Raw genomic sequence first — 26,229 nt, 5'->3', positions numbered from 1 at the left:
AGGCAGACGCTTGAGACCCAGGTAGAAATGAAAGTGATGATTTTAATGACGGGAACACAGTCCAAACAACGAGCAGCAGGCAGATGGACACGACGACTAGACATTGACAACGACAAGGACCCGACGAGGAACAAGGAACACAGGTGGAGTTAAATACATGGGCGGGTAATCACAGAAACGAGACACACCTGGGAACAATCAAGGGGAGGACAGGACAACGAAGAGACTCAAGGACACAGAAAACTCTAAATAAACACAGAAAAACACAGATCCTGACATTTGCTGCACAATGTGTTTCATTAAATTGATTATATTTAGCAAAATACCAGATGTTTGAATGCTTCACCTGACAGAGAAATTGCAATGCAAAAAAGATTTGTCTTTCATCTTATAGTTAAGCCTTTAAGAATGCGATAATCATACTTTTTATTGAACCCACATTTCTGTTTTTAAAAAATAGTTTTTGTCTTTTTGATTGGTCTGCTGTAATGTTCTAATTTTAAAGCTGCAGTATGTAACTATTACAATGTGGTTTTTTTGTAGCTCAGTTTTTTTTTCAGATTATTGATCCCATATTATGCTGTCACAACATAGTGACAGTTTTATGTCAGATCCTGGGTTGTTTTGGTGATTTGATTATGTTTGATGTTTCTTAGGTCTAGTTATTCTTTAGCATTAGATTTCTTCCCTAATCCCTCCTATGCTCTCCCTCGCCACTTTCTGTCTCTCCCTTCACACCTGCAGTCAGTTAGCCAATCAGCCCTGGTCCATTGTTCCACATTCACTCTCCCAGTAATTAAACACTTCTGGCTCCCTGTGATTTTTGAAAGTTTGTCCAGCATTATTTCATTAAACATTCTTCATAATCAACTCTCCACTTCTGCTGCTCCTGCATTTGGAGCCACTTTAAAAACACTCATCATGACATTTAACAAACATGTAAAAAGAAAGACCTTTTTTTTCTTTCTTTTTTTTAAAAACAAAAGTTACATACTGCAGCTTTAAGTGACACCTTTTCATTAATTTTAAATGGACAATCATAATTTACAGAAATAAAGACTTTCAAAACCAGAGTGTAATTAATCTACAGTGTGTTTCACTTGGTGTTAATGTTCCTAAAATAAATACTGCATTTTTCTATTACTGCAACTGTATCTCACTTTCTATAAATATTCTTCGGCATTTTAATAACATCAATAAATGATCTAATGCTGTCTTAATTAGATTTTTTTCCCCCGCTGGTGTGTCACCTCTGTCGTTTCATCTTCAATCTCCACGTAAAATACACACAGAATTTCTCCTCTATTAATAAGTCACTGGATGCAACTTGTCAGGGTGTTAGCTTTTCATATTTCCTAACGGATCCATTTTCATCACATTTCCCCGCTCCCTCCCCAGCGCACTTGTCTGTGACAACCTTACAGACTTGCACTCTCACCTTCCCCCCGTGTCCCCCTCACGTCAACACATGCGCGCTCACCCCAAGTAGGTCACATTGATGTGTGAAATTGCTCTCAGTCTGTGCGCGTGTGTGTGCGCGTGTGAGTTTTTGGTGTTTCTGTACGCTCGTGGGTCAGGTTTTTTCGTCCTCTCATGTTCCTCTGCGTGTGTCCTCGTGGCCCCAGAGAGAGTTGAATCATTAGGCCGCCTGCAAGTCACTTAGCTCGACTCGGATGTAATTCTAAGGCCTTAGGTCAGGTGCATTCATCACATTCATGTTTTGCAGTCGTATCACACAGAGCACGGGATAGATAGATGAGCGTAATTTAATAACACAGGGGTTTTGGAAAATGCATGAAAACCTCTGAATGTGTCCTGCTGAAAGGAGGAGAAAAGGAATAAACACAGCACACTAAAGCCCGTCACTATTTTTGGACCTCAGAGTCGACGAATGAACACCCATGAACCCTTTTGGGCAGAGTGAGGAGTCCTTCAACCTGAAAATCCTTGAGCACCACAGGGAGAATTTACGTGCACAAGCAGACTCTCTCTCAACCTCTCACAGTTTAACTTTTTTTTTTTCCCCCACTAGCTTTATTTTGGTTGACTGAATCCACCACTGCTGTCCCCCTCTTTAACCTACAGCTCACAGAACATCAGGCTTATTAATAACTCATCGAACTGCAGCGTCTCTGTGACAAACAAGATTATGATGAACTTTTGTAGGACGGCTTCCATTAGGGCGGGTGAAGCAAGGTTCATTTTCTTTTTTAATTTCATTATCGTGTACTTTTGTCCTCTTGGTTTGTGAGCGCCTCTCCTCTCTGACAGTAAATGCGAACGAGAGGTAAATCCAATCCCGGCATGCTGACCTCTTTTTCTATTTGGTCACAAATACTCTTTAAATCCCATCTAAATCACATTTGTCCTGTCACTACAACTGTAACGAGGCATGCCTGTAGATTACAAACTCTTCAGAATGCAGCAGTACATCTTTGAACTGCTACTAAAGAGCGTGAACACACAGCTTCCATTCTAGAAACATCTCCATTAGCTTCCTAATCTAATTTGCAGCAATCTTTAACAGCTAATCACTTACCTTTGCAGATTTAGATTCAATTAAAAGAATTATCTCGGTTATGTAATCTCACCATCGACACACTTTTAAGAGCACTACAGTAACACCACACACAGCTGAATACTGGCGAGACAAAAATAGACCCCATGGTTTCGATTTAATTTTGCAACAACAAAGTAAATCTGAAAGAAAAAACAAAAAATCTTCCACGCAAACAGCTGCTCTCAGAAGACACGTGTGATTATTAAACAGTGGACTTGTGTGTAATTTAATCTCAGCAACAAAAAAAAAAATTCACCTGCAGTTTGTTACAGAACAAGATCAATGCAGTAGACAGGCCAGGAATAAAGTTGCAAAAATCTAAAACAGAGGTGATCAAACATCCCGAGCTTCAAGCATCCCAAGGAGCATCGCTTTAACTTTTCAAGACTTGATCATCAAACTTAATCTGACCGGTTGTGTGAAGAGAGAGGATTAAATGGCGATTCTACCAGGAGGAACACACCAGCTGTGACTTGTTGGAGACATCTTCTTAAAAGTGGGTGGATCAAATCCAAAATATCGACGATATCGATACCAAGTCGGTGTCCGTATTAGATCAATATTAGCATGATAATATCGAATCTTTTTTTTTCTGTTGTAGTTTCTCTCAGAGCTTTTAAAATAGTTTTTATTTGATCTCAAATGAAATTTTTTAGCACCTTATTTAGGAACAAATGCACACAAATTTGTTCTGTCTCTTTCTGTTTGTTTGTCATGTCAAGATGTTAATAAAATATGCTGTAAACACCAATGAACGTAATCCAAATTGTAATCATTTTGTTAAAATCCAAGTTTCAACAAGATGAAAGGAAGAACCCAAATGACAGAAGTTTGAGAATATATAAAACTTAACTAACAAAACGTATCGGTATCGTATTATCGTATCGGATCTATCCAATTACATGGCATTGGATGCCAATTATATGGTGTTTTGCACACCTTTAACGTCCACAGCTCGGGTGGCTGAATCTATTGTGTGCACTCAAGAAGTTTTACTTTTAATAAAGGGTTGTAAAAAAAAAAAGCTCTATGTTCTTGACAGAACGTCATAAGAAGTCGTAGTTTATTGTTTCCTGTAAGTCATGAATATTCAAAAAACATGAACAAAAAGGTCTTCGGGTCAGATGAGAATAAACTGAATTTTTTTGGCTACACTGTGGAATTAAACTAACACTGAATGTCCCAGTGGAAACACTGTCCAGCTGGGGCAGCTGAATGTTTTAGATCCATATCCACACAGTCTAGATTTTAATCTAATTTAAAACTAAAAACAAAGAAAACAATATTTACATATGCGCTTTTTGTAATCAGAATGAATTTCAGCTATTTTGCAAAGAAGACTGGGTAAAATTTGAATACTGTTGAGCATTCCTCTTCCCTTTCTTGTACCTTGCATTGTTCTTTTTTTTAAATAAAATCACCAAAAAAAAAAAAAAAAAATAGATTTGTGAGCGTTCACGTGGACTAAAAGGGCAAAATGTTGGTCACCTTGCATACAAATTTAAACTCATTTTTAAGAATCGCCCATGTTTCTCTTTCATTAGTATGCAGATGTAGCGAAATGCCTCTCAGCCAGCTTGCGGCGTCAGTATTGGACTGACCCGAGAACAGACTCCTGCCATAAATGAAACAGCTGTCTAATGCACCTGCTCCACGCTGGTAGTGGAGCCGCGTTAGGCTCCCTCCCCAAAAGACTGCAGTGATAGGAAACGGTGATGACGACAGCGCGTAAATCGGCCGCTGGAAACCAGAGAGATGCTCCGGTTACGCTGTGTGTGCGGTGAAGACAAGTGCCTGCCTGCCCGCCTTCCTTCCTTCCTGCCAGCCGACACGGTAAAACCAGCGGAACTCCACATCCAGAGGACGGGGAGAGGTTTGGGTAGGCGCGCGTCCCCGGATGGATCGCAAGTGGGGATGGTGCGCTTTCTGATTTTCTGATCTTCCTCCCACCACTGTGATTTTAAAAAAAAATTATATATATTTTTTTTAAACAAGCTGCAAGTCAAACTTTACAAGCTGACCTGTCTGTTTTTAACAGTCAAAACTAAAATCAACCGAGAAAAAAAAAAGGGGGGGGGGGGGGGAAATGTCAACGACGCACGAGAGCTCCCCTGCGCCCAACCAGAGCCACCTCTCCACGGCAAGCTCGGACAAAGCGGACCCCTCCGGCATGGAGAGACGGATCCAGATTCTCCTCTTCGGCTTGTGCGTAACCATCGCCGCCGCCACCTTAGTTGGAGGCGTGTATTCGCTCCTTTCGCTCCTCCGGATGAGGAGGAAAACCTCGCTGTGTGTCATAGTGGCTTCCATGTCGGTGGACGACCTGCTGAGCGTGGTCCCCCTCTCCCTCTTCATGCTCCTGCAGTGGGAGACCCGGCGGGGTGAGGGGTCCGGCGGTCTGTGCACTCTGTCCGGACTTCTTTACGTGTTCCAGGGGGTTTCCAGCAACATGAAGGCGTGCCTCATAGCAGCCTATACTTTTTATGTCACCAAGAGATTCGGGGTGCTCCAGTCCGTCCGCCGGCCGCTGAGAGTCATGTGGGCTATCGGCGGCGTGTGGGCGGTGAGCCTGACCGTGAGCGTGCTACCTTTGTGCGGATGGGGCAGCTTCGCGCGGGCCTCTCTCGGCTGTTTCCCGAAGAGCGACAGCTTTTACACCCTGCTGCTCTTCTCGTTGTATCTCCTGTGCTTCTGTGGCTTTCTGGGTTTCTTCATTCCCCTCACGTATCAGCTGCTGTGCTCCAGAGAGCCCCAGAGGACGTTACTCTACCCGAGCTACCTGGACATGGCGAGGGGACTGAGCGGCTCCGCTCACCTCTGTGAGCTCCCGTCGTCGTTCTCCCGGGACAGTCTGGACAGAAGTTTCGGAGCGTACAACGAGCTGAGCCCGAGTTCTTGCGGGACGGGGGTGAGGGAGAAGGAGGACAGCGGCCTTTCCCCTGTGTCCGCCGGCGGGCGTACGGGGGCTTCCGTCGGAGATACACCTGTTGTGCTCGCGCAGAAGCGCTTCTCCATGATTCTGGCGGTTCTTCGAGTCATTTTATGGATGCCGATGATGGTAAGCAGCATTACTAAAGAAAAGAAACAAAGGAAAAAAAAACATCTTTGTAACTTGCTCTACCAAGAACTATAGTGCTTCCCAAAAGAACCCTCAAAACATTTCACATTTTGTCACATTAAAACCCCCCAAACTTCAGTGTATTTTCATATGATTTTGTGTCAGTCTAACACAAAAGCATAACTGCGAAGTGAAAGTAAATTGATAACCCCCCAAAAGTCTTTAATAAATAAATAAATAATCTGTCTCGTGCACAGTGTTGGTCCAAGCATAACCCAGTCTAATTCTTAGCCCCCCATAGTTTCACAGTTGTTGCTAACTTGTCATCACTTTAATCATTTCTGCTGCTTATCTCTGCTTGAGTCATATGTCATAGTTAATTTAACTGCAAGCTCTTCAATACATAAGTTTCTATCTTCTTTCCTATTACACTCTGGACAGAACTTCCAGACCAAATTAGTAAGTTTAAGAAATGGCCTATAGATTCCATAATTTATCATCTGCTATGTATTTATAATGTTTGTTTGGAGTTGAGGCCCCAAGTGAAGTTATGATTAGGGCCTTATTGAAACTCAGACCAGCTCTGGACAGGCAAATGTATTCAGTTCCCTTGGAGCCAATATTCTGGCAATACTTTATTTACTTAATAATTGTCTGATTATCTGGGGTTGAAAGTTCAATGACCTATGCAGAGTCTGAGAGCGTCTCCTAAGTTGTCAAAAATCTATTAACTAAATTCAGCAGAAAAAAGATCAGACCGCCTTGCCGTCAAATCCACTTAGAGCATTCAGCTTGTTAAGGTGAATGAATCTTCATCAGCGCAGACAGAGCACCTGCACAGAGCAGCATGAGATTCAGGCATATGACACTTACTCAAATTCTATTGCAGTGGCACGTATGTGCATGATATAGGGTGGCTCTAACTTGTAATACATATTCCATAGAATTATTTTCCATGAGATTAAAATTATGAGTGCTACAGTATCGAATGCATCTCAGTAGCGTATCTGTAAATGCGTATATAAAGTGAACGAAAACCCATGTGGCAAAATAATCATGTGGCACTTATTAGCCAAATTAATGAAAAAAAAGGCTTCAGTTTGTAAGGTATAGAGTTGCAGGCATCATGCCTACTCTACTGTAATCGTGATCTGAGGTTTACTCAGTCGATCATATTCAGGTTCCGCAATATCATGTGCTTCATCCTTTTTATGGCCAGGTCATATAATGTTTGGTGAGCAGGAAAGGTCATTTTCTTGTATGGATTGGCCAATAGAGAGTGCACACACTAACCATACCATACACAATTTAACAAAGTCCCTTTTAAGAAGGTATAAAATAAGATAACATATACATATAGTAAAAGTGATTATGTAAAATATTAGAATAATTGGGATGAACTAGAGAGGGCTGTTCAAATACAATAATTATTACAATATCCTTGAGAAAAATTATTTCAGACAACATTAGTTTGTTTTTGTTTACATGCCACAAAGAACTGAAGCTGTTCCAAAAGCTAAAACAGAACCACAACATATCAATGTGTGACTCTTTTTTTGGTCAGGTAGAATGAACAAAAACACAATGAATTAAAAAAAAATTAAAAAGCCTTTTTCGTTGATGAAGGTTTTGTGTCCTCCTCCCCCCCTCCATACACATGTCTCCTTCCTTGCCAACTCATGCATTTTGTATATCTCACTTCTGGGTGAATTAATTCAGTCTTCCCTCTCGCTTTCACAGACTTTGGTCCTCATACGGCATGCGGTGAACGCGCGCAGCTCTTCTCTGGAGACCCTGAGCTTCTTTCTCACTCTGCTTGCACCTGCGGTCACTCCCCTGTTTGTGCTGTCGGAGCGCTGGATCCATATGCCGTGTGGCTGCTTCATTAACTGCAAGCGGGCACAGGAGCCTTCAGGTACAAAGACGCAATCTAACAATCGTGATTGCTCGAGCACAATAAAACTTTAACCATGACTCATGGAAGGTTTTAAAGGAGAAAAAGAAAGCTTCAAGTTTCTCATTTTGTATTATTTTTTTTGTGTGTGTGTGGTTTTTATTTATGTTTCTTCTGTCTTCCTTGTAGAGATGAAAAGAAGATTTGAGTTCAGCCTTTCCTTTCAGCAAGGGTACGGAGTCTATAAGCTGTCACATGCCACCAAGTCTCTAAGCAGCCCTCCTATAGAAAAACCCACTTATCACAGCTTTTTTAACTGTGACTTCCCAAATGCACGCCTCGACGCGCTGGAACCCGGCGGGCTCTCGGGATTGGGCCCCACTTTTGATTTCAGCACCTCGCTGCCGGCGGACAGCTCGTCTCACGCCGGTCTCTTCTTGGAGGCCGGCGTAGGGGGCCCGCTGGCTGATCATCCTGCTCTCCCCCACGTCAACCACAGGGACGATGAGGAATTCCACTGCGTCCCCTCGCTGCCTTCCCACCTGCGGGAAAAGGATCACGCTCTGAACGACTCGTCGTCAGTTTTCGACGGACCGGAGAGGAGGCTCTCGCACGAGGAGTGCAGGAAAATCGAGCTGACGGACTGGGAGTGGTGCCGAAGTAAATCAGAGAGAACGCCCAGACAGGTACAGAGTGGCTGGTTGCTCTTTTAAACCCTATTGTTATTATTATTACCATTATTATTATTATTCAGGCTATTGTTTTCCTAAAGTTAACACACACAGGAACCGTTATCTCACAAAATATGGTGAGGTCATCATCTCTTATTGATTAGCGTTCCAAGGCTCAAACATCGACATATTTCAACAGTATTTTCGCAAAACGTCACATTACTACCACAAACTCCTATGTATTTTTTTGTGTTTTCTGTCATAGACCAACAGGAAGTAGTGCGTGATTGTGCGAAAAAAAAGTGGTTATTAGAGCTGGACAATAAATCAGTAACAATTTGTATCACGAAAAAACATGCGATCAATAACAGTAGATAATACATTTGACAGAATATTCAATCGTTTTACTGAACTCTATTCCAGAACCACAGAGCATTCTGGGGGATGTAGGCAGGGGAAAGAATTAAGCCTCTCAACCTCTGGCATTAAGTTACTCACTCACTCTTTGGTTACCTTAGCAACAACCTTTTGAGTAATTTGTACAGCAGCAGTTTCATGTTTCGCCGCCTCCTCTCATAACCAATGGCGGTTTCTGATATGGGCGACATGGACAACCACCCAGATGACAAAAACCTGACTGTCAAACTTTCTGCAGGTTCAAACTGATTTTCATCGAGGATTGTCCTGCATTGTTTTTACCTCGACCCATTCTCCCATCAACTCTGACCAGTTTCCCTGATTCTGCTGAAGAAAAGCGTCCCATGGTGATGGGAATAGCATGTTCAACACTTGCTTTCTTCCTGTCACTCTTCAACACAGAGCCAAGTTTAAGGAGTTAATAAGTAATAGTTGTCCTGTCAATAGATTTACTCACCTCTTGGCTGCTTCCTTAAAACCAGCTTCTCCCCTTGCCCTTGTCAGTTCAGTTGGATGGACTGATTTTGCTCAGTTTGCAGTTGTGCTATTTTACTTTTTCAGAAGATAGAATGAACAACAAACTCCTTATTGCAGTTCGTTTATGAGGTTGAGTTATGCACGTTACAATTTTTGTAGCAAAACATGGAAAAGTCCAAGGCATGTTAATCAGTTTTCAAGGCTTTGTAAGGCTGGTTAAAAAAGGAAATAAAACAATCTTTCTTTTGAATGCTTCTGACTTTCTCTGGCCTGGTTCATATGTCTTTGGGCTTGTTTTTCAAATCTGCATTTACACCTTTTGAAATTGTAGATGATCAGCCAGGCTGCTGTGCCTGCAATCTAGATAAAAGTGGGCTTGAATCCTTCCTTGTTTACCCTGTTTTCTCTCCCCTTCCATGCTTCTCAGCCATGGTTTTCCCAAGATATCTTCGTCTGTAGCAAGTGGCAACAGATCCTAACTAATGGAGCGATTGATTGGGACGCTATCAGATGCACACCTGTCTCTCAAAGGCAGAATTGAATTCATTACTGCTTTGAGACTCCAAAACGGCTCTGCTCAATTCATTGATTTACTCAGGGGAGTTCATTCAGGAGGAGGGCATTCAGATTTATGGCTTTGGGATTGTTGTCAATGAAAGGTACGTGCCTGAATTCACCTGAGAATTCTCTGTGATTGTTGAAAAAAGCGAGGAAAACAAAAAAAAACTGATTCATTTAGGAATTTCACTCATCTTAAAAGTGGAAAGCTGTATAGACACATTCAATAAAATAGATCGAAATTTAATTTCAGTAACTTAATTCTCCAAATGAGACATTATGTTGGTTAATTTACACACAGGATTACTTTCCACTTACAAAATACAACATTTTGTCATGATCCTTCTGGGTTTGGATTAAAGTTTTCTTCTTTGCATTCTGATCATGTCCTTGTCCGTTTATTCCTTGTTGTTAAATTATTTTTAAGTTCTGTTCTTTGGGTTGACTGAATTTGATTTTTCTGACATGGTTCTTTTTAACTTCATTTGTAGTTTCCTTGTGTCTAAGTTGTTCTCCAGTATTTTTCATTCACCTTTCCCAAGTCTGCCTTTAGCTCTCCTTCACAGCCATACCCTACAACAGTGGTTCCCAAAGTGTGGGGCACGCCCCCTAGGGGGGGCGCAGTGCCATTGCAGGGGCCGGGAGGGAAGCAGTATTAATGAATGAAAAAAAAAGTTACAAAAAAGTGTTTCACTGTAAAGATGGCTTGTAGTGTGTTTTGTTGCAACCTGAAGTTTGAAATAAACTTCAGTGGAGTTTGAAAACAAAATATGTGTATAGGTTTATGTCTGGTTGAAGGATGTGTGTGCTCAGATGTTTTTTTTTTCTTTTTGGGGGGGGGATTTTATTGCAATCCATAGGGGGAGGCAGGAAATCTTTGGGAACCACTGCCCTATAATATCATTATCTTCTTGCTGCATTCTGCCTTTGCTGTTCCCTATTTGCCTCTATGATTTAACATAGTGCATCTAAGATAAAAATTTGTTTTGCGAAAAAAGGGCAATATTTCCTGCCAGTCATCTCAGAAAGTGAAAATGTGATTTTATAGAGATTTATTGCACAGCTTAACATATTTCAAGCTTTTATTGTTTTTTGTTGCATTTTAAATGACCATGGCTTATAGCTAAAGAAAACACAAAATCCAGTGACTCAGAAAAGTAGAATATTTGGTTCAATGAGAAATTGATGTTTTAAGCACAAACGCCAGCCTTCTGGAAACTATGTACATTTCTATGCACTCAGTATTTAGTTGAGGCTCCTCTTGCATGAATTAATGCATCAATGCACCGTGGCATAGAGGAGATCAGCCTGTGGTGCTACGTAGGTGTTGTGGAAACCCAGATTGCTTTGATAGTTGCCTTTCTGGGTCAGGTGCCTCTCTAATCTTCATCTTAACAGTCCATTGATTTTCTAAAGCACAGGTGTCACAGATGCAAAACACTGGAATGAAATGGCTTAATTACCTCCTCCTTGTGTAGATCAGTTCTCCAGAGCCTTGCTAATGTCATAATTATTCTATTCAGGTGTGATGCAGCAGAGGCAAATCGAAAAGTTGCAGGACACCGGTCCTTGAGGACTGGAGTTGGACACCCCTGTCCGAAAGGGTTCAGAAAAGAGGAGTTGACTGACCAATCTAAAACAGGAACACCATTGTCATTGGACCAGCTTTTGGTTCCTTTGGCAGTCTGAGCAGTTGTTAAGTCCAGCTGGAAAGTAAAATCAACATCTCCATACAACAAAGGAAAGCGTGCAGTGCTCTAGAATTTCCTATTAGATGCTGCATTGACTGAGGCCTTCAGAAAACACAGCAGACTGACACCAGCAGATGACACGGGCATCCCAAACGGTCACTGACGGTGGAAACCTCATTCTGGATGTCAAACAACGTGGATTCTCTGTATTCTCCACTCTTCCTCCAGATTCCATGACCTTGATTTCCAAATGAAATGGAGAATTTACTGTATTTTGGAAACTTGACTCTGGACACCATTGTGGAAAAATCCAGTTCCTTTTATCCTTAGCCCAGGTAAGATGCCTCTGATGTTGTCTCTGGTTCAGGGGTGGCTTGACTCAAGGAATGCAGCATTTATAGCCTATGTCTAGAATTGGTGGCTTTTCTGGAATGGATTTCACTCAATAATCTTCTCAAGGTTGCGGTTCTCTGTCCCGGTGATCCACCTTTCTTACCACACTTCTTCCGTCCATTCAATTTTCTGTTAATATGTTCGGACATAGAACTCTGTGAACAACCATCTTCTTCAACAACAGCTTTTTAGACCATGATCTTGTAGCCGACTGACCCAGAGTGAGAGGCCGTTTAAAGGTTTGGAAACCTTTGCAGGTGTTTAGAGTTAATTAACTGATTGGGGTGTGACACCACTAACCTTTTTCACAATATTGAAATTGTCTGTGGACACTGAATTTGTGGTTTTCATTACTTGTGAGCCACCATCGTCAAAATTACAAGAAACAATGGAATATATCACTCTATGTGTGTTGAATCTATGTAATATATGAGTTTCCCTTTCTGAATGTCTGGGAAGAAATATTGCACTTTTATGCTTGTATATCCACATCGTTTTTCATTATACAGTATGGTCCTCTGCATTATCTTCATACCATGCTGTTTTTCTTGGATTTCAATGGACGTCTCCTGAGCATTTTGCTGTTTACCATTAAAATAACTCTTAAGTCTCTGCATGTGGGTTCCCTACCTAAACATGACACACTAGAGAAAAAAATAGAAATGTTGGCTTAATGGCAGTATGTTTAATACCTGCTTTTTTTCGCTCTTGCAGCGCTGAACCTTTTTGAATGCCTTTCTGGCTTTGTTGTCGGCATGCTTCGCTCTCATAATGGCGAAAGCTTAAATCTCTCGGTGTGTTTGAGACTCAAATAAATAGTTAAACGAGGGCAGAACGGTAAAAGTATGATGATTAATGCACGTTGGCATTGGCGGTAACAGAAACAGATGGGAGATCAGCTTCGATCTGCTCCTGAAATAGCAGAGCAGCACCCTTTGAAATTGACTCGTAACTTGTGGGGGAAAAAAATAACACCATTAGCCCGTTTTTTTTTTTGTTTGTTTGTGTGTGGACGGCTCCGAGGATGTGGAAACACACAAGAATGCATGCATGCGTGTACAAACCCTCACGAGCACACGTTATCTCCAAGTCTCCGTCTCTGTTCCACTTGCAAGTATGAAATGTGTTTTTGGTTCGAAAATCACCAGAGGGTGGAAATCCACGGAGCATGCATCTGCAGCTTGGCTTTGGCACTCGCTGTGCATCATGTAGAAGTTATAGATTCTCGCTGCTGACTTGTACGTCTCAGTGTGTCGTTTTTGTCTTTGTGCGCGAGTGTGTGTCCTACTTCTGGGCTTCTTTAACAGGGAATTGTATGTTTTGTTTTTTCCTTAAGGCTTAACCATTGATTGGAGCCCATACATGTGGAAGTACAACTCACTACTCACAGCGGTACATGTAGTACCTGCGTTGGCTGTATTTTTCTTCCTCGTTAGCAGGCTAGATGTCATTAGCCGGCACCTTTCCGCCCCCCTCACTGCCAGAGCCTGTGGCCTTCAGCCCCCAGAGGGAGAGTTAGAATCGGAGCTTAAAGACATATTTACCCCCTCTGTGACTTTATGCTCTATTACCGAGCGCAAAGCTTGAAATACACTTACTAGCCCTTTCCCTCAGGGGATGTGCTGATCCAATGTGCATTCAGTTGTTAGGCCTTGAAAGTCAGTTTCCCTCTTCATAGAATTCATCCAAACCTGGAAAAAAAATGGCTCCTCTAATAACATTTGAATTTACCCCCCCCCCCCCACACACACACACACACTCACAAAAAAAAACACAAACGGGCTTAATATCACTTCAGTCAGGAAAGTCGTAAAATTGGAGCAAAGGAAAGTAGTCTAAATGAAGGTAGTTGAACCCTTCATCCTGTGAGACAAAAAACAGAACAAAACTGTGCAACATTATGTGAATTTTCCCTCACATTTTCTTAAACGTTGCCTCCATGGCACCAAATGTTCTTGTACTCTTTTAAAATAATCTTGATCGATCTTTCTCCAGGGTTTTTGAGGGCTTTTTAGAGTTCGTTCTTTGGAGTTTGTCTTTGTTTTACGTATTTCCTGTTTATCCTTCTACCTGACCAAAACAATATTGTAACTGTGCTTAGAAGAGGAAATGTGGACAAAGCCTCATAAGGTTTTTTTAGTTTTATTTTAATTTTTTTATTTCAGCAGACAAAATTGGAGCAATGTGTTTCTTTAGGCTATGAAAATAACTTTGTTAAAAAATAAAAAAAATATTTATTCGTCTCTTTGCTAGGTGGAATCCAATTTTGCACATACATAAATAAAGAAAATGGTTAGATAAGCTAAACTGTTTCACAAGACGTGCTCGCTGCCCAGAAGGCTGTTGTTAAAGTTGAGAGGTTTGAAGAGAGCAGCTGAAACTCTTACCGTTAAAATTTATGACATTCAATGCAAAGTTTTGATGCAGTCAAACAACAATTTCTTAAAATTTTGTCAACTGGAACTGGAAAAACCCTGTGCTACAAACTCAATCACCAGTGATTCATACCAAAACAAAGCATGATCATGTAATAATTAGCTTAGAAAGTAAGCAAATTGCTCCGCTTAAAGACATCTCTATAATTAAATGCTAAAGTGTAGCTGGCCTCTCCATTACTTAATGTAAAAGGAGCATATTTGATAATAGGTAAGTTTTGGTTTTAGTAATGTCACAATGAGTTTCTGCCAGTACATAGTTATGGATATATTATTTTATTGTATTTTATCGTCATCTCAATAAAAGCCAAACCAAAGTTTTATAATACTTTCTGCAGTAGGTTAAGATTAAGACTGCACTGTATGATTTTTTTTTTTCAATTTTTTTCTCCGAAGAGTTTTTGCGGTGCTAGTGGCTCGTATTTTTTTTTTTTTTTGACAGTAGGCAGACAGGAAGGAGGGTGAGGAAGACATGCGGCAAAGGTCGTCGGGACCGGGAGTCGAACCCGCGACGTCCGCGTCGAGGACTAAGGCCTCCAAACATGGGGCGTGCTAGCCCCCTGCGCCACCACAGCACGCCCCACTGTATGATTATATGTAAATATTTACTGAACATTTATAGTATCCTTTAGAATATTCGGGGAGAAAAAACATCTTTTTTTTTCACCTCAAAGCTAATTTCTTGGACTCATTCCCAGCCGTCATTGGACCTACTTTGAAAGCAGAACGCTACATTCTAATAATCTTATGCTTCTTTCAGAATGGCCTGTAAAATTTGCAGCCCTATGTGTTTACGGCTTTGTCATCTGAGTGAATGTGATCACTAACATCCTTGTTTTCTGTTGATCATCACAGCCTCAATCAGATAACCACATTCAGCATCTGTTTTAATAATTCAGAGCTTTAATGAGACCTGTAGACGTCTCTCTCCTCGTGCGCCGCATTATTTCATCTCCTGTTCCCTGCTAACCTAGTGTGTTGTTTTAAAGAAATTATCTGGAAAAAAATAAAAATAAAAAATTTCATGTGCTAAGGGCTAATTTTCTGCCAAAATAAACAATCGGTAGGGATAAACATAATCAAACCTGAATAAAACTGTAAACACAATAGCAAAATAAGTTGTAAAAATCTGACATCAGCAAAATTGTACATCAATTTAGCTGATTTGTGCCTCAAGGTCCAGTCTTTTCAATATCTGAAGGTCTTAAATCTCATTTTGGCAGCAATGAGGGTTTTAATACGAGTTGAAACACATTCATCTACAGTTACTGGACATCATTTACACAGTCCAGTTTCAGTCCCTTTGAACAGCAGGAATGAAGTCCGAATGTGAACTGGTTGCTGCTCTTATTGAGCTGTGATGGCAAAACACAACTTGAGTTATTGCTGAAGCAGAGGCATCGGTGAGACATTTTTATTTGATTTTTTTGTGTGTTTGTTTGGTTTACAGTGACTCATATCAATTAGATCTCTAAAGTGGATGGCAGATGGTAAAATTGAATTTATCCATTGGTATCACATTAGAGGAGAGGCGTCCAGGCTCAAGGGGCATTGTCCTGTAACGTTGGGATGCATCAGAGTTTTTAACTCTTCAATGTTGCATTCTTCGGCCACCCTGCCATGTGTTTTTGCTTGTTTGTTCTTACCCTTCTGTATGCTAACTAAAATGCTTATCTTAGTCGGTTTCTGTACTTGCAATAATAAAAAAAAGCGAAACTCATTCACTGACATTCTCCTCCAGGATTTGGCATAGCAACACAGCTGTTTGCAGTGTTTTACTTGCGGTTTTGATGAAAGAAATTATTACTTTTTTAAAGCAGAACAAACTTTCGTTGTATCCTTTAGCTGTTTTTGTGGATGAGAAGAGAAAGCGGTAGGCGATCTGCACACATTTAGCTTCACCTCCTTCATGAATCCACTGTAGAAGTAAAGCAAATTGTTGGTGTTGAGCAGTTGCAGAAAACCGGAGAAGGTTGCACCGCTTTCAAAATCCCCCTCAGTGTTGCTTTTGTTTCTATGTGATGTCAAATATAAGTGACGGCTATTAAATGCAACTCCAGCATCACTCTGTGCTGATGTTTGCATTTAAATTGCATATTATTGGGGCCGTGTGTCATGTAGAGGCAGGGCGGTGCCGTGATCAGGATATAGTTCTTCATTCATCCATAGCTGGACCTTTGCTTCATTTCCCACCCCTTCTCTTTCTACCTGCTTCCTTTCTAATAACTGTGCATAAAGGGTCATTAATGCAATGTATTCAAAGAGTCTTATTAATAAATTATGTATGAATTGGGTTTTGCTCTACCTTTGTCTATTGGACACAACATGCTTGTTTAAATGCGGGCATAAAGTATTGTAAATCATATTTTTGAAGATTTTTAGTAAGATTTTCTCTATTCCATTTAGTTGCCGCCACACAAAGCAACTATTCATTTATTTTTCAAAAAATTCTACCTATAAAATGTCAGTTTCTCTATTCATGTCATGTCTAGAGAGCATAGTAGTAACCGTGAAAAAAATGTAATAAATAAAACGAATGACTCCCCCCCCCCCATTCGCATCAACACAGCCAGAGTTACGCGATAATAAAACAAACAAAGCAAAAGAATACATAAAAAAAATTCAAAGGTGTACAAGGAGGGTTTATTAAAATATATATATTTTTTCTTTTTCTATCACTTCTGCATCCTATTAGCGTTTGGAGCTGATTAGAGAACAGACGTGACATGATAGAAAAAAATAGGTGCAAATAACTTCTTGACTTGACAGTCCGGGTCGCTCCCGCATGTATTCACTGCAAATTGCTTTATGACTCCAGTGCAAAAAGAAAACAAATATCAGCAGCCAAGGCAGCTGCAAAAATCGAGGAGATTGCACCGCTTTGTGTATTTCCCAGTTTGTGTTAAACCAAGACATTGTACAGTCGGACTGAGAAACTCCTTCCATCAAAAAACAGGTAGTAATTTTGATGCCGAGGACGGTTTTTAAATTTGTGTTTCCATGCGGTGTCACATTTGACCAACCGTCCGCAATCAATAAAAACACACTCCCCATAAAGCCAAGTCTGGTGTTTTGTTGTGACATTTCTCAGAAGCTGTACAGTACGTTGAAGAACATCTTTTAACTGAACACAAAACATAAATTCACCTTGTACACTCTTCAACAAGCATACCCCATTTTAATAGAGTCTAATTAGAGAATGTACGGCTTTTTCCTTGAATTACCCTCTTCCAGTCTAATGAGGATGCTAAATACGTTCACCGTTTTCTGTGGTTTTCCTTTGCAGAGGTCCTCAGGTGGTCTTTCTATACCTCTATGCGCCTTTCAGGGCACCGTGTCTCTCCAAGCACCCACAGGCAAGACGCTCTCTCTTTCCACCTATGAGGTCAGCAGCGACGGCCTCAAGATCTCCCCGAACAACGCCAAAAAGGTAAGGAGTCTTGGCTCTGTCTCGTACTGGAAATCTTATGGGATGACAAGCTTTCGTTTCCCATTTCTCAGCAGTTTGTTGCAGAAAATGTTTGGCATTTTATATGTTTAATCAACTTGGCATTTAAGAAATGGTGAAACAACTGGGACGACATCCGTTGGCTAACTCAGCTATGAGTGTGAGCTAATGTTTCCGTCTTAAAGAGCTTGCGTCATGTTTTGCAGGTCTCCGTTCAAATCCCGGTTGAACTTTCCGCTCTCTGTAATTCTATTTTTTGTCATGTTAAGAGAAATCTGTAGAGAGTAAAAAGAGCAACTAAGCACAGCTGAAAGTTGCTAAACTATGAGGACACCATTCATACACATCCATGATCATTCTAGAAGAAACTACTGAGCTTGAAATAATTTTTTCTGTATTTTTGTAATAGTTTTTTTTAAATCCTTTTTCATTCATTAAAGTTAATATTTGGTATTTACAAACACTGTATACATATAAAAACATTTCTATGCAAATGACACAATCCTAACAACCCAACGGCTTAAAGGTTTTCATTTCTGTACCGACAGATTTGAACGTGCTTAAATTTAAAACTGTGCTCCTCTCCCACTCTCTCGCTTTGTTCCCCCATTGCTACAAGAACAAAAAATCTCTTGTTTGGCCCACCATGAGTCTTACGATAGGGTGGGCAGAAAAGGATGCACCAGACCCATCCTTCAAATCCGGAACAATTTGGAGGAGTCTCTGAATTTGGTCATCCTTCGTCGCATGGCTGTGACATAATCAGCCTCCTATATTATAACGGTGATCACTGGTTACAAAAATGAAAGTCGGAGAAAACAGAAATTGTGCCCACATTCAGGAAGATGTTGTGATCTTTTCCCTGCTTTTTATCTCACATCCCGTGTGGCAGCTGTGTAAAATATCGCCATGATGAATAAGAGCAGCTGAAAGTCTCACTTTCTTTATTAGTTTGGGATTTACCTTAGAGGAGAGAACCACACCGCTGTCAATTCTTTCAGAGGACAATGACTTTCATGCCAATCAAACCCTGTAAGCCCATCTACAGTTAGTTTCCAATAAAAAAAGCTTTTTTTTTTTTTTTGCCCCCAAGAGATCATATTTAAGGCGTTTGTGTTTTTGATAACACAAATTACTCCAAATTCTTTTCCACACTTTCCACTTTTAAAGCTCTTCTTCCAAAGACTCTTACTGTGTCAGGAAGATGACTTATTTGCTTTAAAGAGTCTGCAGGTAGATTTGGAATAATTTATGTTAGCACTATCAAGCCTTGTAGGTTTTGTGACACTGACAAGTAATACGCCATGTTCTCCAATGTTCAAACGCAGTCCTCATTCAGTCTTGTTAACGAGAATAAAATGTCTCATGAGTGGCATAATGCTTGAACTGTTTTTTTCTTAAAAATGCTTGCTGTTTATCTGCAGTTTTGTAAGACCAAGTTGCCCTAATTCCTGTCTAAATATAGAAACTTAGCTGTTTGTCTCCAGGCACTAGTTGGATATTGACTAAAAGGATATGCTTGGTATCTTTTTCCTTTGGAAACTTTTTCTAAATCTCCAGCCGGCATTTGAGCAGTTTATTTAAAGCATCTTGGTGAAACAAGAAGGGGAAGTTTTGCAGTGGCAGTGTTTCCATTTCAAATGTATGCAAAACTTTGTCAATATTCCACTTAAGTAAAAAAAAAAAATACAACACAAAAAATTGAATTTCAAAACTGTGGTGTTTCCTTTAAACAAGAAACGCAATTAAAGTCACATATGAATAAGTTTGCTCACTCGATAAGTCTTTAAAAAACATGCTTTCTGTCATCTTCTTTGTCTTTTCCTACAGTGGTAACATATGGTTGTTGATCACCTGACACGTGTGATGTGAAAACAAAGTGTTTCCATTGCAGTTTAGCGAAATACACTAATTTTGGTACAGCCACTAAACCACCTCATCCCGGAGCTTTTTCGAAATTGGCACATCTCCATCTTGGCAAATTTATTTTTGTAATCCCCATTGCCGCAATTTTATGGTCAACGGAAACACAGCTAGAAATGATGCACTGCTTGTAAACAGCCTAAATAATCTCTGTCTCTTAAAGGTGGAAGTGTATCGCTCCAAGTCCGTCGGCCACGAACCCAGCGCAGACGACCCAGCGTCTGGGTCCCACGCCGAGGACACGAACGTCAGCTGCGTCGGCATGGAGATCGGCATGGGGATGGGCATGGGAGCCGTGGTGGGAGACACCAACGTTAAAATCCACCTGGAGGTTTTGGAAATCTGCGACAACGAGGAGGCCATGGACAGCGTCTCCATCGTCTCCAACATCAGCCAGTCCTCGACGCACGCCCGCTCGCCGTCGCTGCGCTACTCCCGGCGGGAGAACCGCTTCGTTTCGTGCGACCTGGCCGAGACCGCGTCCTACTCCCTGCTCATCCCCAGCGGTGGCAACGCCGAGGCAGAGACCATAAATATCACTATTCCTGACACAGTGGAAGCCCACCGGCAGAATAGCCGACGGCAGACGCAGGAGAGCTCAGGGTATCATGAGGATATTCAGCTACTTAATGAGGCTTACAGAAAGCAGGCAGGCGAGGGGGAAGAGTGAGATATGTACACAATAACAAAGGAGGGGCCTCTCAGGGGGAGGCTGAAACAGCAACTCAGGCAGTAAAGTCATGAAGACAAATATCCTAATCATTTCACATCTTTTTTTGTTTCTTTACGATCACAGCTTTAACAGAGCTAAGAGGTGATGTGAACAGAGACTCATAGAGTTATAATAGCCTCTTTGCTTACTCCTGTGTTTCTTCTTCAGGTAAAATGAGGTGAAAGCACATACATATTTTATGTGTAAACTAAATGGAGAAACATAAGCCTGCAAGAAAAGACATTTTAGAAGTATTATACAGTTCAAACTTTTTCACATTTTCTCTAAAACCACATCTCTCCCTAGTGGCAAACCGTATTATGACTTTAAAAATGACTTTCAAATTTCAAGACAGAATCTGAAACTTAAGTATCAATGTTATCATGTCAGTATCGATCTGATACTGATACAGACATGATATCGATATTATCCATATTTTGGAATGACCCGCCCACCTCTGCTGTAGATTTTCAAACAGAATGCATTCTTTTCCTTCTTCAAACTACTCAACACTTTTTTATGGTCTACAACCACAAGCCACCAGAAAAGATACTAAAGTCAGTGGTTGTGACACGACAAATTGTGGAAAGGTTATGTAGGTATGGACACTTTTCCAAGGCACTGAAGTGTGGTGACGTCTTAGATGATATAGAAAGACAGACCAGAATAGGCACCAGAATCATCAGTATTTCATCTTATATATATATATATATATATTTTTTTTTTTTTGCTATGTGGCAGACTGTCACCGTGAAATAGATTCAGCAGCAGGAGAGAAAAAAAAACATCACTCAGAAAAGCTGAAGTCTGATCACACATCTCATTTAAAAACAGCTCACGTGGCCTACATCACCGGTGACTCAGCGGTGAGGGGAGGGCCCACCTGTCTGGTCAACGGAAACACAGCTAGAAATGATGCACTGCTTGTAAACAGCCTAAATAATCTCTGTCCCCAACATACACATGAATGCATGTGTATGTTGGGGGCTTAGGGAGGAGAACAAATCTGCTGTGATGTCAGACAGACGAGCACCAAAAGTATTCACGTCGCACTGAGAAAAGGAATGTGCTTTTATTTTATTTTTTTACCGTCCTCGTATTTTCCTTTAAACCCAGCCGCAGTGTCAAACATTTCAACGCTCGTCAGCGTCGCGTACCGAGGGCCAGGCCAGGTTGAAAAATGAACAGAGAACGAGGTGATGACTAAAGATTAGATAAAAGGGATTTGTATGCAGAACACTTTTCTGCCTCATTCAGCTTCTCTGCCGTTCAAATGAGTGACTGTGTATTTTATTTCTGCGGGCAGCGCATAACTTTACACCCGGGTGCCACTTTGGGGAGTCGTTTAGTTGACTTCCTATCCAATCAGCGACTCAGTGAGACTTGTCACTATCTACATGCCGGAATTTAGTACTGGAGAAAGGCACTGCTGCCTTCCATAACCATTTTTGAAGCACTGCAAAGACAGTTTTAGAAGCTATTATCTATTCTCATAGGTAATACCAGTGTTTACATTATTACTTCGATGCACATTCCCTCGCATTTCCAGCAGTGAATTAGATATTGTAATTTATTCTCACAATTCAGATGTACTTAATTTCATTTCACGATGGTGTCTCCAGTATTTTCACTTTGACTCAACACCCTCACTCCGACTGTGTGTGTGTGTGTGGATTTCGCTTGCAGACTTTTTGGGTCGCTCGTTGCATCAGCCTAAAAAAAGAGCTAAAAAAAAAATAGCTCCCTTCCTCCTGAAGACTGCCATTAAAGATTTATTCCAGGAAATTACCTCCACCAATTTCTGAGATCTCCTATTTCAACTGCTCCGGGGGCAGATTGTAGGAGAAAAAATAATAACAATGTACAGGCATACGAATAATGATGAATGTAGAGCTGTGCTTAGTGTCAACTTTTTTTTTTCTACTGTTAATTGTGCCAAAGGTTGCAGTTTGAGCAGTGCTTCACCTCTGCAGCCTAATTAAATCCATCATCTGTGTTGCTCAGTGTTTTACGGTTCATTTGCTGTCCAAGCGTCGTCACACACCACGTGATCAATAAACTCTTACTTGTTTTCAAAGAACTGTGGGCTGTGCACCAGCTTTTGTTTATTTATTCATGTCATTTCTCTGGGCACATTTGGCAACAACATACAAACTCTTACCGTTGAATTATTTATCAGGGAAAACAGGAAATTAGGTGCTCTAATTAACTTGTTGTGAGGTTGACATCCTTGGCGTGCAACATCTCTGGTTGTTGAACCCCCCCGCCCCCCCGGGGTCAGAAAAAGCGTCACATTTGTATGAAAATTAACAACAATTGCCACACTTAGGACCTTAGGACCTTCTTGCATGTACAATATTCAAGGAGAGAGTGATTTATTTATTTTTTTTATAAAAGATTGGGAACCCATTCATTGTGTTTTGCTTATCCAGCGTCAGGTTGCTTGGGGTAACCGTTACTCCCAGTGTCTCTCTCCAGCTAATCCTGGCAGTATAGTCCGGTCAGTGGGTTCTGGATGGTTTCCCTCACCTGAGTGAAGTTGAAGACAAAACTGGTGTCAAATGTTTGTGCTCCGTTTGTGCACAAAAGTTTTCGTTTGTGCCGCTGTCATTTTAAAGATATTAAGAAATGTTTCCAGAGGTCACGAAAGGTCAACCAGCCACCCCCACCCACCTTCTTCAAATCAGCAAATCAGACAAAATTGGTGTCAATCAACTTGACAACTTTTGTGCTGGCTTGTGCTGCAATTTTTTTTGTTTGCGCTGCTTTGGCTTTGATGATATTAATAAAAGTTTAAAGGTCATTTTGATTTAATAAAAGTGGTGACCTTTTAACCTTTAAACTTTCATTAATATCTTTAAAGCCAAAGCAGCACAAACAAAACTTTTTGCTGCATAAACGTAGCAGAAACGCTTTACACCAATTTAGTCTGATTTGAAGAAGAAGGTGTGGGGTGTGGGCAACTTCACACAGGTGTCCTCGTCTCTGTCGGACCTGGAAGACCTCCAAAGACTTTGTGTCCAGACCTCCTCTTAAATGCTGAGCTTCTCCCGAGTCGTCGGTCTTCAACCACAACCGACTGAGGCAGAGCTCACGTGACCGCAGATGAAGTCAGAACCCGTCTGTCCACCTACCAATTCATCTTCACATCACTCGTGAAAAAAGACGGCGCGATTATTCTCTGCTTGAGGCAGATGCCGACCCCCAAAACCTGCCCACCTTTTTCTGATTGAGAACCACGAGCCCAGACTCAAACACACTGACTCATCGCTTTCGGCTCAGCTGTTAACTCCTGCGCACGGTAATGTCCGTAGCCTGAAGATACCGATGCAACCTGCAAAAAAAAAATAAAAAGTAGGACTTGAGGTTGCTAAGCCAGGTAGGAATGTAACTCATGCTTATTTCAGTAATCAGTTATTCTGTTTGTTATTGGCACAAATTGGATTTTTTTTTAAATTGCTGCATTTTGCTGATTTTTCATTGGATCTTTTTTTTTTGGCCTTTTTTGTCCAATATCAAGAAATACACATAAACAAATATTTCAATTTCTTGTTCAAATAAGAAAATAAACATTTTATAGCTAACATGCAGCAACATAGGATTCCGTCAGTGTACTCTTGCTCATTTTCAGATTAATTGATTCATTTTTATACTAACCAATTAATAATTAAAAATGGCTTGAGAAGACATTTTGTTTTTGCAGAATTTTAAGTGAGCAAAGCTAAAACTGCCATTTGAGGAGTTCTGGGTATAACAAATTTACAGACAAGTTTTTTTGTGTTGTTTTTTTTTCTAAAACTAAATGTATATTACAAAAAATGTAAAACAGGAATGAAAAGTTCCAGCACGCAGTCAGTTGAGGCATACAATACTTTAATTGGGTTTAAGTCACAAAATTTAACTTCCATGTTCCACTTCCTTTTTAATTCCCCAAATCAGTCCTATGCACTTCTTTTGGCACCAGATTTATGTCCTTACCAGACATGTCTTCTCAAATATTAGTTTCAAGAAACCACATATCCATAGCTAACATAAACCACAGCAAATTTGCCAGTGAAAGAGAAGAAAATGACAAAAACCATCCAGTTCTTGTTTGATTAATCTGTTTTAAAACAGGCTGCACTACCACAGAGACCTAGACTTTAATTTTTCTGAGCCTAAATGGGAGACGTTACTACGACACTGAATGCAACAATTGAAAAGCAAAGCAAACATCAAGCTGCTAGGAGGAAATGGAATATTTGAAAGTGGCGAAATAAATCCGACAGACAACAGAGGAAATCATCAAGGTGGTTTATATAATAGGAGGAGTAATTACATGAGCAAATGTTGAGGAGCTAATGTGAAACAGAACTGCCACATGGTGGAATGAGATAGGATGAGAGCAATTTAAGAAAAAAAAAACAGCAGGCAGCTGTAGAGGAGACAAACTGAAGCTCAGAAAGAAAAATAATACTAAAATGAAAGAAACAGACATCAAAGCCACGGCGGGTTTCATGAATAACACAACACACATACAATACCTTTAAAAGCTGTTTATACGTGTGACCTTTTTGACCTCTATACATTTTGAACTTATGTGATAGATCAACAAAAGGCAGTGCTTAAATATTAAGTGGAAGGACAATGATTTTTTTTGAAATGGGAATCTGAATAGTGCGCTGTTGATTTGTATTCAGTACATTGTCCATCCATCCATTTTCTTCCGCTTTATCCGGGTCGGGTCGCGGGGTAGCAGCTTTAGAAGGGAGGCCCAGACTTCCCTCTCCCCAGTCACTTGTTCCAGCTCCTCTGGGGTAATCCCAAGGGGTTCCCAGGCCAGCCGAGAAACATAGTCCCTCCAGCGTGGGACCAACAGTGTTGGTGCTGTACTGCTTCCCCCTCCTGAGACGCCGGATGGTGGACCATAATTGCCTCAAAGCTGTGCGGAAGTCTTTCTCCATGGCCTCTCCAAACTCCTCCCACGCCCGAGTTTTTGCCTCAGCAACCACCCGAGCCGCATGCCGCTTCGCCCGCCGGTACCCATCAGCTGCTTCCGGAGTCCCACAGGCCAAAAAGGCCCAATAGGACTTCTTCTTCAGCCTGACAGCATCCCTCACCGAAGGTGTCTACCAACGGGTTCGAGGGTTGCCGCCACAACAGGCACCAACAACCTTGCAGCCACAGCTCCAATAAGCGGTCTCGACAATGGAGGCACGGAACATGGTCCACTCAGACTCAATATCCCCCACTTCCCCCGGAACGTGTTCAAAGTTCTGCCGGAGACGGGAGTTAAAGCTCCGTCTCACAGGGGATTCCGCTAGACATTCCCAGCAGACCCTCACAACACGTTTGGGCCTGCCAGGTCTGACCGGCTTCCTCCCCCACCACCGGAGCCAACTCACCACCAGGTAGTGGTCAGTGGACAGCTCTGCACCTCTCTTCACCCGAGTGTCCAAGACATACGGCCGCAGATCCGATGAAACGATGACAAAGTCGATCATCGAACTGCGGCCTAGGGTGTCCTGGTGCCAAGTGCACATATGGACACCCTTATGCTTGAACATGGTGTTCGTTATGGACAATCCATGACGAGCACAGAAGTCCAACAACAGAACACCACTCGAGTTCCGATCGGGGGGGCCGTTCCTCCCAACCACACCCCTCCAGGTCTCACTGTCATTGCCCACGTGAGCGTTGAAGTCCCCCAGCAGAACAAGGGAGTCCCCCAGAGGGGCACTCTCCAGTACCCCCTTTAAAGTCTCCAAGAAGGCTGGGTAATCTGAACTGTTGTTTGGCCCGTAAGCACAAACAACAGTCAGGACCTGTTCCCCCACCCGTAGGCGGAGGGAGCCTACCAAACCTAAACGTACAGGCGCCGAGATGGGGAGCAACAAGTATGCCCATTCCTGCCCGACGCCTCTCACCATGGGCAACTCCAGAGTGGAAGTATGTCCAGGCTCTCTCAAGAAGACTGGTTCCAGAACCAGAGCCATGCGTCGACGTGAGACAG

The 26,229-nt window shown here is 41.5% G+C and overlaps 1 protein-coding gene across 1 annotated transcript; it reads left to right on the top strand.

The window, feature by feature from the left end:
* Positions 1-1,482: 1,482 nt before the first annotated feature.
* LOC114161467 (probable G-protein coupled receptor 149) lies at positions 1,483-21,121 on the top strand. The gene is made up of 5 exons (XM_028044756.1): positions 1,483-5,618; positions 7,359-7,533; positions 7,702-8,198; positions 17,441-17,584; positions 19,689-21,121. The coding sequence occupies exons 1-5, from the start codon at positions 4,647-4,649 to the stop codon at positions 20,193-20,195; spliced, it is 2,295 nt and encodes a 764-aa protein (XP_027900557.1). The 5' UTR covers positions 1,483-4,646; the 3' UTR covers positions 20,196-21,121.
* The last annotated feature ends 5,108 nt before the right edge of the window (positions 21,122-26,229 follow it).

This window comes from Xiphophorus couchianus, chromosome 18 (assembly GCF_001444195.1).
Source record: "Xiphophorus couchianus chromosome 18, X_couchianus-1.0, whole genome shotgun sequence".
Lineage (NCBI taxonomy): Eukaryota > Metazoa > Chordata > Actinopteri > Cyprinodontiformes > Poeciliidae > Xiphophorus > Xiphophorus couchianus.
Note: the sequence above shows the minus strand (reverse complement) of the source record. Positions and strands in the feature narration are given on the sequence as shown.